A 16,502-nucleotide genomic window follows, 5' to 3' on the forward strand; every position below is an offset into this window, starting at 1 on the left:
TTCCTATTCACCCTGCAATCCTCCTAGGGCTCATATTTGGTGTTGCCTCCATTGACTCCTCCCCTCTTCCTGTAGGACTAGCAGCTCTTCTCTTTTTCCTTGGCCTCTCTCGTTCAGCGACCACCTGCTGTGCCCCTTCTTCATTTTCCAACTCTGTAAACCTGTTCCTGAGTTCTATTTCTCCTTCACTGGCCCGTCTTTTCCTCTGCCTGGTTCTCTTAGTCACATGCTTCCACTGACCACTTTCCTCACCCAGCAGTCTCTCCTTCAGAATTCTTTGGTCCTGCTTCCATCTGCAAGTGTGAGCTTATCCCTTCAGCCTCCTCATGTCTTTGCTCCATCATCTGCTCAAACAGAAATACATAATTAAGATTTCCCAGACAACTTTAACTCTGCCCCCGTAGTAACATAGCATTCTATCATTCCTTCTTTCACAAATTATTTTTGGTTCAAGGACTTTTGGCACAAATATTTGCATAGGACTTGAAGAATAGCAGAACTGCCAGAATTGAATTTGTTCTCCAGAGTTAAGACTCTTCTTCCTTGGATGTTTCAGGGATCCCACTGATGGGCTGCACAGGGATACCACAGTATATGTCTTAGCGAGTCTGAGAACCATCAGAAGGACAAAATAAATTGTAGGGAGTTTATACAAAACATAAAACTCATCAGAGGCATAATTTGTATTTATTGGATTTGGAGCTAAAAGACGCTAATTTTGCACTGTTTTCTGCCAGGGAGGTTGGAGATTCATTAACAGACAAGTTATTTTCCCTCAAAAATCAGTGTTTATACTAATGCTAGAAACACATTCCAATATGCTACAGTGTATTCATGCTTACCATGTTGTCCACCAGGTTGAACAGTTAACAAACCATCTACAAGAAAAAACAGACAAATGCAGTGAGCTTTTGCTCTCTAAAGAGCAACTTCAGAGAGATATACAAGAACGGAATGAAGAAATTGAGAAACTAGAGTGCAGAATAAGAGAACTGGAACAAGCCTTAATTATCAGCGCAGACAATTTGCAAAAGGTATTGTTGTGTATAAAAGTTCCTTGATATAACGAGAGCCGATATAATACAAATTTGGATATAAAGCAGTGCTCTGGGCGGGTGGGGCTGTGCACTCCGGTGGATCAAAGCAAGTTTGATATAACGTGGTTTCATCTATAACGTGGTAAGAGTTTTTGGTTCCCGAGGACAGCGTTATATCGAGGCAGAAGTGTATTTCCTATTATTCTTCATTTACTTAAGAATAAGGCAATGTTTACTCAGTAATAAATAAATGAAAGCTAAAGTAGCTAATATTATAATACTTGTTTAAAGGTGGAGGAAAGAAAGCAGTATGGAGCTGCCACTGTGAAGGGAGATTTGCCCCTTGAAGTACAATTGCAGGCTGAACAAGAAGCTGTAGATAGAAAGGAAAAAGAGGTAGAGTATCTCTAAATGTTGAAATTTCTTTCTAATATGAATTACTTATTGGTGATTTTTGCTCTGCACCTGACTCAATGCAGCAATCTGTAGTTCACTGTTTATAGACTCTGCAGCAAGGCAATATCGGACAGTGATCTCAACAACTCCCACAAGCTGAGCAGGCTTATGCCTGGTAATTATTGGAATAGGGTTCTCCCAAGGACCTCCTAAAGTGCTGTAGGCAGTGGTGGTGTTTGTTCAGTCGGTGACGCTTTTTAGTTGAATTGTTTTCCTGTCTAAGTTCTAGTGAAGCTATTGTGTACACTTGTGCAGAAAATCTTGTTATGACTATATATTTGGTTAGCAGACTGGCAGTGTTGGAGGATACCAGATTTCTGTGAGGGAAGACTAGGAATGCACTTGGTTTTTAGATTTTCATTGCTTTTTCCTTGCAATGGGGAAAAATGTGCCATGCTTAACCTTTACAAGAGTGTTGGAAATAGTAGGGCACCTCACCACCAGCACTAGCCTGCACACGTTAAAGGTGTTTTTGGAAAAGACCTACATTATACCTTTCCAGCCAAAAAGCAAGTATCCTGATGGAGTTCAGGAAACTTAAAATGAAGGAGTGAACATCATCCACAGTCTGATGCCTGAAATCCTCTTTTATAAAAATGAGATTCAGTACAGATGTAGTTCAGTTGTGATTACAGAAGTATTTATCCTGAGAGAAAGGATAAAGGGCCACATTCTGATAACACTGATACTGAGTCAGTGGAGTTACTCTAAATTCACATAGTGTAAATGAGATCCAGATATGGCCCATTTAGTCTAAATTAAGAAATAAAAAGGACCAAGTCACATGAGCTAAGTGTAAAAATAATGGGTTTCAAAGGAACCTGAGGGTGGTAGGTACCCAGATCTCACTGAAATTCATTGGAATTTGGACCCCTAACTCTATTAGGCTCCTTTGAAAAGCCCAGACATTATCCTAAAATGATTTTAAATATAATGGACCAAACTCTTCTTTCAGTTACACTGTCGAAAATCTAGACTGTATTCATTTCACTGAAATTATTCCAGATTTACACCAGTGTAACTGAAAGTGGAATTCAGCTCACTTATATAATATATTTAATTTTTTTGAAAAGGCGATTGAAGGCAGCAATAAGAGAAGCTCATGTAAACAGTTTTTAAAATGTCAGTTAAGTATTTTGAGAATCTAAAGCCATTGTGAGGTAGAACTAGTAAATTTAAATGAGCCCAGTCCTGCAAGCTATCCCTCACTGGAACAGTCATAGTGATTTCAGCTGACATCAGGGGGAGTTTTGCATACAGATAGCTTGCAAGCCTTCAGAGGATGGATGAGTGACCTAGTCTATTTTTAGATCACCATTTCCAAATCCATTCAATCCTAAGAATCAAACGTATCTTTACAATCAATGTGACCATTATATTGGTTAACACAGTATCTCATTTGAGTAAAATTCTGTAATTTGCAGAAACAAAACTGATCCCAGGTATATATTGTTGTTTTTTAAATGTGACTCTGCTGTGTGTCTATTAACCCCTTCAATCCACATTTTGGATGTGCAGATCACAAACCTTGAAGAACAACTAGAGCAGTTTCGAGAGGAACTAGAAAACAAAAATGAAGAAGTTCAACAATTACATATGCAATTAGAAATCCAGAGAAAGGAATCCACTACACGATTTCAAGAACTGGAACAAGAGAATAAATTATTTAAGGTAATTATCCGACGGACAAGATTGTAGTTTCATTCCTGTTTACCCTGAATAAATTCATTCTGGGGTAAAACCAAAATCCTTAACTCTATTTGATGTCTCAAGTGTTGTACTATTCAACACACAAAATATTAAAAATTTCATATAACCATTCTTTATTTCATGTGATCTTCTATCATTTAAATCTATTAATTGAAGAATATTCAAAAAAGGGTACATGTAATTATATCACATATGGATTTTTTTCGGTAGGATGAAATGGAAAGATTGGGACTAGTGATCCAGAAATCTGAAGATACATCCATAAAGGATCATTGTCTAGTGCCTGGGAAACTTGCTCAGATCATGCAGGAAAAGGAGCAGGAAATAGATCATCTTAATGAACAAATAACAAAACTGCAACAGCAACTTGAAATCACAACAGACAACAAAGTATATTCTTTTGAAATCTTTTGTTTATATTTAAAGAACACATTTACTTAGTCATTAATAGAATACAATGCTCTAACCTTCAAAACTAATTACTATTTCTCAGTTCTTTTATGGATCCGACGTTCTGTTAAGAAAATACATTGGAATTATTTTTGCCTATATTTGCTTATATAATCATCGATACTTTGCTGTGTTAAAGTACTCCTGATCCTCTTGCAGCCTATCAGGATGCAGACATCTTGAGTTGCATCTCAGCATACTTTCTGAATTTATTTTAATGTCTTGTATATATGAGATATATTTAGTAGGTTGCATTTTGGTGCCACCTTCTGGATAATGCTTCATTTCTAAAATTTATTCTTTTGAAACTAATGAAACTATGAGTTTACTGGATATGTGTAAATGCAGCCTTTCTGATCATACCATGAGCCATAAACCTTTTCTAATACAGTGTAATGCTTGCCTGAATTGCAAGGATTTCGGGCAGCACTATATTGATAAGACAAAGTGGAATAAGAACCATTTCCAATATTTTCTATACTTTAACAGTTCTAGCTTTTTGCTGCTTTCTAAACTACTATTCACACTTCTTTTTCTCTTGTAATAGACAATGGACCTGATTCTCCACTGGCTTGCATCCATTTTACATTAGTATAACTCAGGGCTTGTCTGCTGTATGCATTAACAGTTTGGTTTAGTCCTCTTTGTTAATGTGCATCAGCAGAGTGCAAAGAGACAGTTAGAGCACAGCAGGTTAGTGCAGGATAGATTCACTACCCCAACAGAGGTACTTCTGATTTAAATTAGGGTAAGCATGAGGAGAAATTGGCCCAAAGTCTCATATATCCTGTAGAAAGCAAATTGGGTGATTTATTATGGTGGGATTTTATCTTCTATTCAAATAGTTGAACACATGACTCTCTCCATATAAATTTTAATAGTAAAGGTAGTCTCCAAAGACAAATATCCTTCATTTCATATAGCCCTTTTGTAAGTCATAAAGACCAGATGTGTGTACACTTAAGAGCTGGCTGAGCGTTTTGGATTTCATCCCACAAGGTGATAGTGGAATCTGCTTACATTGAACTCCAACGAATTGGATAGTTTTTAATACATTTCAGTGTGCTAATTCTAGCTGTAGTGAACGTGAACTTATAATGAAAGAATAATAGAAATTAGAGGTAGAGAAGAACATCTCCTAACAGTGCAAGATTGTTCCCACACTCTGTCCAGTATAGTTTTAAATGTCCCTCAACACTTTCACTGTGAACCTAATATAACTTACTGTCAAGAGCTGTCTGTGTATTTAGAACTTCTGATTTTTTTATTTTAACCAATAAATAGCGATAAAACTTCCCTGATTGGAGAAAAAAATGAAATCACTTTTTCTTCTTCAATTTGTTGTCCCTCTCGGTGCTCCACTTCAAGTGTGTGTGCATCCATGTGCTTTCGATCAGAGATTTTTGTCAGCACTGTCCACGGTCTGCGCCTGCACCCTAGACATCCTTGTGCTCTGGTCCAAGGGCATATAGGGAGAGGGCAGACCTGCCACTGCTCCAGTTCCTTCTCAATTCTGTGCAGCTGGAAACTCAATGTGTGGTGTCTGGTAGTTTAGCTTTCATAGCTTGCTTGGATTTTTTTCTTTTTTATTGATATTATTCCTTTATTTTAGTTTGTCGTTTTTATTTTTCCCTCTGCACAGGCTTTCAGACCCCCTCCTTTGTTTCACAGTCAGGGCCTCTGCTGCCCTTGACCCCTGTTTGTATGCAGCCTTTTCTCCTTGGGTTATGTTCCAAAGCCCAGTCTTCAAACCCTGCCAGACCTGCCACAGGGCCTTTCCCCTCAGTGACGGGTATTCCAGCTGCCTCCACTACTTTAGAAAGTCTCACGTTCCATCAGAATGCAAAGTCTGCTGCATTTTCAAGAGCAGACCTATGAAACTGAGGGAGGACAGACTGAAGTTGCTCCTTATGAATTATTCTTTGAGACCTGTTTCCTCCTGTGAATTCTCCCCTTCTCCTCCCCTCAGCCTCTTAGCGCTTCAGTGACTTCTCTGGATCCAGTAAGCAAAGAACATGGGGAACATTCAGAGACTTCAAAGCCTTTCAGGAAGAAAAGACACTGATCCTGTGATAGGGAGCCCAAAAGAGAGGAGTTGCCTGGGCCCGCAGACAGCACTGACAGAACTCTCAAAACATCTGTTAGTCTATAAGGTGCCACCGGACTCCTTGCAACTCTCTGATTGAAACTGCACAGGCGCACACACACTTCAAGTGGAGCATGTTGAGAGACAAATATCGTAAAGCACTCCAGTTACTGTACAGGTGCTCGCTTTATCAAGTGAACACCAGAAAACTCCCAGAAGTGGTTACGTGTGTCTAGGGGCTTATATGCATAGAGCAGGAATGCAGACTTCGGGGCTATGATTTCTAAAGCACACTATTGTGTATTGCTCATTAACTGGTCCATATAGAACCTATTAGGTTCCCTACTTGAACTAGTGCTGTTAGAAAGAGTACTAGATTAAAGTGCTCTAGGGAATATTACCAAGAGATTAGTCATTATAGTACAGGATTAATGACTATAGTGTACATTACTCATTACAGTATTTACAAAGAAAAAGCCCTAAAAAACCCTGATTTTTTTTGAGCTGTATAAAATTCAAAAATTGCTAAAAATAACCCCCAAAATGAAGTTGTTAAATCTCAAAAAACAGAAGTCTTGCTCAGATTCAACCTATATTATCCCTTTCTTAATTTCATCCCATCACTCTTAGTTATATTCTCTAGCATGTTAAATAAGTCCCTTCTCTCCTTGGTGCAAGATATAGATATAAATAAGAGTAGACCTTAGATCACTATTTCCCAAACAATGGCTTGTGACCTTCCAGTGGGTCACATAAAGGTTCTAGGTGGGTTGTGGGCCCAGTGCAGAGGTGTGGCCCCCCACCTTGCACTTACTCTGCAACGGTGGCTCCTGTCCCATGGGGTGGCTGGGTCAAACCAGGTTGCAATGCCACTCACTCAAATTTTGCCCAGTTGTCCCTCTGTCATGATGGAAGGGTGGCTAGGCTAAACCTGAGTGGCGCAGAAACCCTGTGCACCAGGTTGCAATGCCTGGAGTAGGAAGTCAGGTCCACACCTGTAGGACAGGAGCTGCTGCTGCAGGGTGAGTATGAGGCAGACTCGCCCTTCAAACCCCGGCTCGGGCCTCCCCACCTAAACGAACCGGTATTAGGGTTGCAGGGCCGGGGTGGAGGGTGCTGCTGCAGGTGACCAGTGCCCTCTCAGTGGGGCAAGGATGAGGAAGAGGTGGCAGTGGAAATGGAGAACACTAGCCTATGATTTTTTATGTCCCTCCCTTTCCAAAGATGGACCTTGTGTAGGTCACAAAATCAGGCAAAATGCAGTTGTTGGGTTGCCCTGCTAAAAAGTTCAAGAACCACTACTTTAGATCGATCCCTTCATTACTCTTCTAGACCTCTTCCTCCCTTCAGTGTTTTTACAGTCAGTTGTTCTGTTTTTACAGTCACTTTCACCAACTTTCAGTCTATTTCACTGAATAATATTGCATATTATACTCATGCCTAATTAAATGAATTTTCTGTGCAGGATTTCTTGATAGTGTGTGAATGCTTTACTAAAATTCAGATGTAATTCTGTGGTAAACCAATCAAATGTCTACAACATGATTTTTTCTTTATAAATAATGCTTGTTACTCATGTTCGCATTATCCACTAAAAGATAAATTATTCTTTTTTTTTTTTTTGCTCAACAGTTTTACTGGGGTCAGAAATGAGACATACTAGGTAGAAATTGCCAGGATCGTTCTTCTTTCATTTTTTGGAAATCAGTACCTCAGTTGCTTTTCTTCAGTCTTCTAGGATTTCTGCAATTCTCTGAAACTTTCCAAAAATATGTTAATTGGAAAACGTATTTAACATATTAGTTAAGATGCAAAATTGGCCCTACTGATTTATATACGTTCACATTTTCCAAGTAATCTTGCTTTTTGCCATTTTTATAAGATCATTTTACAACTTCAAAATTGTCTCAATTGTCTAAACGTATTGAAGGATAGAGAGCAAAGGGAAATTCAGCAGTTTAATTATTTTGTAGTCATTAATTTTATCTCCAACTTTCTTTATTAGCTGACCTATTTTCTCTTTAGTGGGCTTTTTGTGCCTGATAGTCTTCTGAAAGCCCTTTTTACTCTGTGAAGTACTTTGGCTATCATTAACTCATTGTTTGTTGCTATCCTTATCTTTTCTATACAAGTATTGACTGACTGAATATTCTTGTTTGATTGCCTGCTACTTTTCCATTTCCAGTACAGACTTTTTTTAACCTAAGATATATGATCAATTCCGTATGAAGCCATAATGACCACTTCTTGTTTCTCTCATTCTTATTCCTCTTACTCTGGTGCACCTATATTATGGTGTGTTTAAGGGTCTTCCAGCATTCTTCTACACTTGTAGAATGAGAAGTTTCTCCCACTGTACATTGCATATTATAGTCTTAATTCTCCAAAACTTATCCTCTTGAAATCTTATACTCTTTTATTACAGCGGCTGTTGGTAAACTCTTTCCTTATTCTGGTAAATTTTTATGTTCACTGACCCCAGATTTTCCTTTCTTCTCTTATTCAAGCTCAGAAAGAAGTCAGTCTCTCTTTTGGTAATACTCTCTATTATCTGCATTATAAAGTCATCCTCTTCAGTGAGAACATATATTGGGTTGTTTCTGTTACTCAATTAATTTCTGGGTAGTTAAGAATATGAATCTGGCAACTTCAAATATCATGAGTTAGTCCAGAAATGTATTGTTTTGCTCTCCTTGTATCATGACAAGTCTCCTTGTTGCTGAATTGTTTTGACAGCATTATAGAGTCTTTTCACAAATAGTGCTGCATCTCCATCTCTCTCTTCTTTCAATTAAATTGTTGTACAAAATAAATTACTTCACTACAGGTGGCTTGCACAGAATATATATACTGGTACGTATATGTAGAAAGGAAAAGAAAATCCTTTATTATACTTGTGCTTAATAATATTGATATAGTTAAGGGTCTCTCTGCATTTCCGTTATAAATCCATTATATTTCATATTCCGTATATATATCCAATGTATATTTTAAGTGATAGAGCCAATATAGCTTTATCTGAATATCACTAGATGAATGTATATTTGGAAAGGGGAGCTGCTTCTTTTTAATGGTGAAGAAATACAGTATCAGACTAATCTAGGTGAATATAGTATCTAATTTGTGTTAGCTAGAACCCTCAGTCTTGAAACTGTTATTTTCAAGGCTGGGGAGCCATTGCTTTTTTAGAGAGAAGGAGATTATTTGTGTAATATGCTGCAAAATGATTACTCTGAAGGTAAGATGATTCCAAGAACCTTAGGGCTTGGCTACACTTGTGAGTTAGAGCGCATTAAAGCAACCCTGGGAGCCCTAGCTCACTACCCATCCACACTGGTAAGGCACATAGAGTGCTCTGACTCCAGGGCTAGAGCGCTCCTGGTACTCCACCTCGGCGAGAAAATTAACACGTCCCATAATCCCCTTAAGTCAAGTGGCCACTTTTGTCATTGTTTTGGAATCACTGCTGGCATGCCGATATGCCTTTTGAAAGCTCCATTTCTGACAGCTGGCAAGCTTATCTGCTCTGAAACAAGGCAGCCATTACTGTAGAATGCTGTGTGTGAGAGAGGGAGGCTGGGGGAGGGGAGTCTGTTGCTGTCTCAACTTATAAGACAACATGCTGACATGCTCTCAGCGTCCCCAGAACCCTCTCTCTCTCCCCACCTCCCACATACACACTACACACTTCCTGTCATGCTCCACCTCACCCCCATCATTTGAAAAGCATATTGCAGCCACTTGCATGCTGGGATAGCTACCACAATGCACTGCTTTCTGTGGCCATTGCAAGAGCTGCTAATATGGCCACGCCAGTGCTCTTTCAGCTGCCAGTGTGGACAGATTACAGCACTTTCCCTGCTGTGCTCTACGAAGGCTGGTTTAACTCAAAGCGCTCTACATCTGCAAGTGTAGCCATGCCCTTAGTTTCTTGGTGCTGGAAGTCAAACTATGTCTAAGGCCCTGATTGTGCAAAGTGATTTATCTGCACAGACCTTACCACAGCTGGTAGTCCCTTTAACCCCGTGGTCTCCAACCTTTTTCGTCTGGTGGGTGCTGGATGACAAGCCACTGAGGACCATGGCCGGCGGACAAGTATCCACCGAAATGCCACCGACAAGTGGCAACGACAATCAGCATTTCGGCAGCAACGCCTCTTGACAGCGGTATTTTGGCGGCAATGCCTCTTGATGTTGCTGCTTCTTGGCGGTATTTCGGCAGATGCTTGTCCGCTGGCAAGTACGCGGGCGCACATAGAAGCCCCAGTGGGCACCACGTTGGGGACCACTGCTTTAATCTCAGTAATAATTTGCCAAGGGGATGGATGTTGTCAGAGCTTTAGACAAGAAAGCTGGAAAAATATTATGAAAGCTTCAGCTTTCACATGTAGCTTTGTAGAAAGTAGATAGGTCAATAAGCTCACACCTCTTTTCCAAGTCCGACACGCATGTACTTTGATTCATGTAAAGATCTATGAGCAATAAATCATCAAGGCAATTTCATTTATTGCGACTATGTTTCTTTCATAAGATGTCAGGATGAATGATTAAACAAACTACTGCCAGGAAATCCAGGAGAAAGCATAATCTGGTTGTTATATAATATTAACTGTTATAGTAACTAGTAACTATAAATTTCTCTCATTGACTTTGTAGGTTATTGAAGAAAGAAATGAGCATATAAGAGAACTTGAAGCCCAGATAGAATGCCTAAAAAGTGATCAAGAGCGTGTGAAGAAAAACAGTGAAGAGGAAATAGAACAGCTGAATGAAGTGATTGAAAAGCTTCAGCAGGAGTTGGCAAATATTGAACAAAAAGAACCTGTAGATGTTGCTTCCATTCAGGAGGATGCTGACAGTCTGAAACATGAGCTTGATACAGTGTTGGCAGAAAAAGAAGCTTTAAAGAAGCAAGTGGAAGATGATAATGTAGAGTCATCCATGACAAGGAATGAGCTTGAAGAAACTAAATTAAAAATGAACCATTTAAAGAAAGAACTAGATATCTTAAAGAGGGAACATGAGCGAGTAACCGAGAAATATAAGCGTTTACTGATGAAAGGTGACAAGGCAGAAGTAGGGGACAGGAGCAAAGACAAAAGTGAAAAACTGGAAGAAGCCCTGAATGAGAAGTCACCAGAGCTGCTAGAAAATAAAATCCAGCTTAAGTCTGTGGAAGAAAATACAAAGATTAGCAACATGGAGATAAACCTGCAGCATCTTCAGGCAGCTGTTAAAGAGAGGGAATCAGAGTTGTGCCAATGTTACAACCAAATAAAGGACTTGAAAGAGCAAGCCAAGGTTGAAACAGAAGTACTTAAAAAGAAAATACTGGAACTTGAAGAGAGACTTCAGGAAAAGGTTGTTGCTGCTCTTGTGAGCCAAGTTCAGTTGAATGCAATTCAAGAGCAAAATAATCTGAGGCCAAGAATGCAGGCATTTTCAAAAGGTGCTGAAGAAGCAAACAAAAACACACAAACAGAAAATGTGAATCACATAGCTAAAGAAGAGACAGAATCAAAATTATCAGTGTTAACAGAGAAACTTTCAGAGATGGAGAACCAGCTGGCAAGAATGTACAATAACCTGGAGCTAGAAAAAGAAAATGCAGAAATTGCACAGAAGGAGGCTATAAAAAAAGAAAACAGACTGTTAGAACTTCAGCAGTTACTAGAAGACATTCAGGAAAAACACAAAGAGGAGATTAAAAACACCCCTAAACAGGGAGAGGTGCAAACATCTGAGGTAAAAAATTGTATGCCTCATGATTTTTTGCTCACTTTGCCTAAGAATCAATTATTTTTATGCGAACTGTGGTGGGTGCACACATTTTTTAATAAGACTAAAGACATTAATATTCTGTTTTACAAGTAGAACAAAAATTGACTTTTGGTAAATTCCACTGTTGATTTCCTGTGGATATTTGAATAAAACATATCTGGCCTTTTCATGGGAACCACGTTTTAAAAACTAAGCAAACTTTTCTCAACTTCTGTGAATATTTTCTGAAGATAATAAGATTGATGATGTGCTTGTCATGAATCTGCAGATTGATTTTTGAGGCACTGGAAGTCTTAAAAAACGTATTTTTATTAAAGGTTTAATTTGGGGCATGCATATTGATTTAGGCCTTGAATCACAATGGGTCTTAGGCAGTGTGACACTCAACATTGTACTGCCCAACTTTAAGGCACCTAAAAAATCACTGAAATCCATAAGCTTGAGTTAGGTATTAGGCTCTCTATATAATGAAAGGGGAGAGAGAGGCACCTGAGAAAGCCGGCATGCTAGACAGGGAGTTGCATAAGCTAGTCAAAAAGAGATGCTTATTGAAGGGATATGCCCTATGTCTTGCCCTCTCAGGTAGTTAAGTCAGCTGCAGGGAGGTGCCTGTGTCTCTGCTTGGGATCAACAGCATGGAACCCTCTCATGGAAGGGAAACGCCTTTGGTGCCTGAACCATTTCTTGCACGAACAGCAGCGGTGTATGCCTAACTCCATCCAAAATGGCTGGACATAGTGCCTCCATTGTAACCTTTAGCCCAGTGTTAAAGTACTCACCCAGGATGTGTAAAACCCAGGTTCAATTCCCCATACTACCTGATGGGGAGAAAGGATTTGAATAGAAGTCTTCCTCCTCTCAGGAGACTCTCTTAACCACCACTGTATTAAGCGTAAGTCACTTTGTGGTATTGGGCCCTAGTTATTTGTATATATTGCAGTGAAAATTTACAAGCAAGTATAATCCTCTCAAAGGGATTCTTCTAATAAAGTTCTCTGTCCATATGTAACCAAGACCATAGCACTATCTAATCTATTCATTCATACAATTCCCATTATCATAGTATCAGAGCAACTCACAATCCTTAATGTATTTATCCTCACAGTACCCCTCTGAGGGCAGGAAGTACTATTATCCCATTATATGGATGGGGCAGAGAGGCTAAGTTCCTGTGTGATCTTGAGCAAATCAGTCTGTGATAGAACACGGAACTGAACCTGGATCTCCCCAGGTCTCAGAATATCTACCTACCTATACTATACAGACCATCCTCCTTTCTTCAAGGAGAGTCTTCCCCCTGCTTCCTCTCCAGGCAGTCCGAAAAGCTAGTCTTTCTACCAAAATTCCATTCCAACTCCTGTCTAAAATAGTCACTTCTTACAGCTATTAAAATGGTATGAATTCAACAATTACAGATTTTTAACATTGCAACAACAGTTCAATGCTATTCGCTTTTAGGAAACAATGTTCTATTTGAATATTAAATTAGCAATGTTACTCCATCTGTATTTGGAATGAAGGGGCATGAAAACATGTGTAGCTGAAGTAAGCTGATCTCACAAAAATATAATGTAAGTTCCAATTTAAGATGCTCTTATAACATAAATAACACTAGAGGTTGGTCCTGCTTTGGTTGATTTAGTTTCCTTGCTCTTATCTAATGCCAGGAAAGCATCTTCATTGCACAGATACCTGCTTTCCAGTTTTGACTTGTTAGCGTGATCAATTTTAACTTCATTGTCACTGCCATTTATTAAAATTATGGAAGCCAAATTCAAAGAAACTTAGTGTTTTATCCTTGTCTCCTCATCTAATAATAGTGAGGTTGTGACAGATCCTACGGCTTGCCACATTCTAGGCCCACTGCGTAATGTCTGAAATTTCCCACTCCATGGATCAGATTTAGAGGCAAAGTATATGGGGGTTAAATTATACATCTATGTAATTCATATGCCTAGGAAGCAAAAACACAGTCATAGTAACAAACACAGCCAACAAGAGGATTAAGAAGGGGTAAAAAAGTGCATGTGGTTTGAAAGAGATTCCTTTTTCTCTTACACCTTTTTACATCCTCCTTTGGTTGCTTTCTGCAATAACCCTCACCTTATACCTCTTTAATGTTTAACTTATGCCAATTTATGTTCATACTGCCGTCCATCAATCACCAGTTGTCACCTGTTAATTTGACCCTCTGAGTCAAAGTTGAGTTGAGGGTATGTTCTGTAGGTAGCAACTGGGGGGAGGGATATCTCAGTGGTTTGAGCATTGGCCTGCTAAACCCAAGGTTGTGAGTTCAGTTCTTCAGGGGGCCATTTGGGGATTGGTCCTGCTTTTAGCAGGGGTCAGACTAGATGATCTCTTGAGGTCCCTTCCAACCCTGATAATCTACAAAATTTAATGAAAACCTCAGCTTTGCTGCTGAAAGTCTGAAGTTCACAGATATGGAATACAGGGCCAGGACCACAGGTGCTGAAACCTTTTGTACAAATGCTATTGAATTAAGGCCAGAAACTTCTCTTTAAAACTTTATGGTGTCTAGCAGACTTCATTTTCCAGAGGCTTACTGTTTGTTCACATCCCTGTTGCTGCCTTTTAGTATATTAGTGTTTTTTCCATCCTTGGTCAGAGAGCTTCTTAGATTATCCTTTTCACAGCACTTCCCCTTTTTTTTTCAGTTTGGGGATCCCAGTTAATCTAGAAAAGTGGCCTTTTGAAAGTCTGGGAGGTTAGGTTAGGTCAGAACACCACCTATTCAAGGCACTTGACGTTTCTTCATGTGGCTTGGCTCATCTCTAGCATTTGTGGAGTTGCATGCAGGGGTCAGCATCATTAGTATTTTGATGCCATTGTAATAGATGTTTTATCTACTACTGCTTATATTTTATACTGACATGTAGGTAGTCAAAGAACTAACTCAAAGTCAAGAAGGAAGTGTATTCATTGCTGAAAGTGAACTAGAGAAAATCAAAGCTGAATCAGCTGCTGCCAAGGAAGAACTGAGTAGTTACAGAGAAAAGTCAGAAAAACTTAAAGAGGAATTAATGGTAAGAACCAGATCATTCCATAATGGTTTTCTCTCTCCCAGTGAAAAAAAAATCATAAAAATGACTGTACAGTACACACTGTTCATACTGTTCAAGCTACATGATGCTGTGGACCAGATCTTTAGTTGCTGCAAATAAGTGCAATTCCAGTGACTTCAAGGGAGTTACACCAGTTTACAGGATCTGGTCTGTTTCTTGAGATAATAACTTTGTGTTATCATCTAACAGACATAATCCATCTAAACAAGATTAATCTAAAAAGAATAGCTGTGACTCCTCATTGTATAGAGCAGGGGTCAGCAACCTGCGGCACGCATGCCAAAGGTGGCATGTGAGCTGATTTTTACTGAACAGAACCCCCGACTGGGAGCAATTTAGCGGGGCTGGGGGCCAGGAGCCCGGCTGGCAGGAGCCGGCGGACAGAACCCAGAGTCCTGGCCATCGGCCACGCTCAGCCTGCTGCTGGCCTGGGGTACCAGCTGCTGGCCCCGCTCACCTCACTGCTGGTCTGGGGTTCCAGCCGCCCAGCCTCCTGCCAGCCAGGGTATGGTCCTCCAGCCCCGCTCAGCTTTCCTGCCGGCCTGGGTTACTGGCAGCCAGCCCAGCCCTCTGCAGCCCTTATCAAAAATTACACTACAATTAGCTTAAAAACTTGAAAACTTAAAAACTTTGCTTGTATATTACAGTAATTGTTAAAACATGTATAATGTTAATAAATACATAGGTTTGATGAAACAAAGTAGTTGTACTTATGTGTCGGTGCTTAATTTGTGTTTTCAGTGATTTACCTTCTAAAAAATTCTCACGTCTCGCACCCCTAAAAATGGCATCTCGCACCCCCAGGGGATGCGTGCCCCAAGTTAAGAACCACTGCACTAAACTGATAAGATCTGCATTTTAATTTAATTTTAAGTGAAGCTTCTTAAACATTTAAAAAAACTTGTTTACTTTACATACAACAATAGTTTAGTTATATAATATAGACTTATAGCGAGAGCCCTTCTAAAAATGTTAAAATGTATTACCGGCACGTGATACCATTTATTCACTCTAATTTAAGGAGACTCGGCACACCACTTCTGAAAGGTTGCCGACCCCTGGTATAGAGCATTTAAAAGTACTAAACTTGGTTCTTTAAAGGTATTTGGGTATCTGCAATTCAAATTTGTTATATCTTTAGGTAAGAGAAACAAGTATGACACATCTTCAAGAAGAGCTGCACAGAGTCCAGGACAACCTAGTTGAAGTGGAAAAGAAGCTTGCAGATTATATGAGAAAGGAAGAGGAAATAGCGGAACTTGACAGCGGAAAGGATGTTGACAAACCAGATAATGTTTCTGCCAAAGAAGACCCAACTTTCATCCGAAAAAGTTCATCATCTCAGACTGATAAGACTATGCAAATCAATAGCTCCAACCAAACTTTACAAGTCCTTGTTAAAAATGCAGAAATCCAAAATGATTTACAAAATGAATATTCATCAGAGGAGGTTGCAGAGGTCATAAGAGAGTTTACTGATAAAATTGACCAAATGCAAGAACTCCATGCTGCTGAAATCATGGACATGGAAACCAGGCATATTTCTGAATCGGAAGCTTTGAAGAGAGAGCAGTTAGTTGCAGTCCAGGTATTAACGGAAGAATGTAATGCTTTGAAGGAGGTCATAGAAACTTTGAGAGCTGAAGAGGTATATATATTGAAATTTTTTTAAATTCTCTCACTCGGTATTTTATAAAAAATGTTTTAGTTCATGCTACTCCTAAGTAGGGTTCCTATTTTGAGTCCCTTAATCATGGAAGACTGTGCCATTAAGGCACTATACTGTATTTGGAATTGTGTAGAGTTGCTCCACCCCAGGGAGAGTTCCTAAATCCCTCCCCAGCTTTACCATCCCTTAGGTTGAAGCAACCTGCTGCCCTCTTGTTCCAGCCAGCTCAAT

At 39.5% G+C, this 16,502-nt stretch overlaps 1 protein-coding gene across 2 annotated transcripts in view; it reads left to right on the forward strand.

The window, feature by feature from the left end:
• AKAP9 (A-kinase anchoring protein 9) overlaps positions 1 to 16,502 on the forward strand; it is a 216,736-nt gene that overhangs the window by 175,362 nt on the left and 24,872 nt on the right. For both annotated transcript variants that reach the window (XM_075062343.1, XM_075062344.1), the window contains 7 exons: positions 858 to 1,034; positions 1,329 to 1,433; positions 3,012 to 3,164; positions 3,414 to 3,593; positions 10,395 to 11,483; positions 14,417 to 14,563; positions 15,744 to 16,250. In XM_075062343.1, the coding sequence (XP_074918444.1) occupies positions 858 to 1,034; positions 1,329 to 1,433; positions 3,012 to 3,164; positions 3,414 to 3,593; positions 10,395 to 11,483; positions 14,417 to 14,563; positions 15,744 to 16,250 (2,358 nt within the window). The remainder of the gene's footprint in view (positions 1 to 857; positions 1,035 to 1,328; positions 1,434 to 3,011; positions 3,165 to 3,413; positions 3,594 to 10,394; positions 11,484 to 14,416; positions 14,564 to 15,743; positions 16,251 to 16,502) is intronic.

This window comes from Chelonoidis abingdonii, chromosome 2, assembly GCF_003597395.2.
Source record: "Chelonoidis abingdonii isolate Lonesome George chromosome 2, CheloAbing_2.0, whole genome shotgun sequence".
Classification (NCBI taxonomy): domain Eukaryota; kingdom Metazoa; phylum Chordata; order Testudines; family Testudinidae; genus Chelonoidis; species Chelonoidis abingdonii.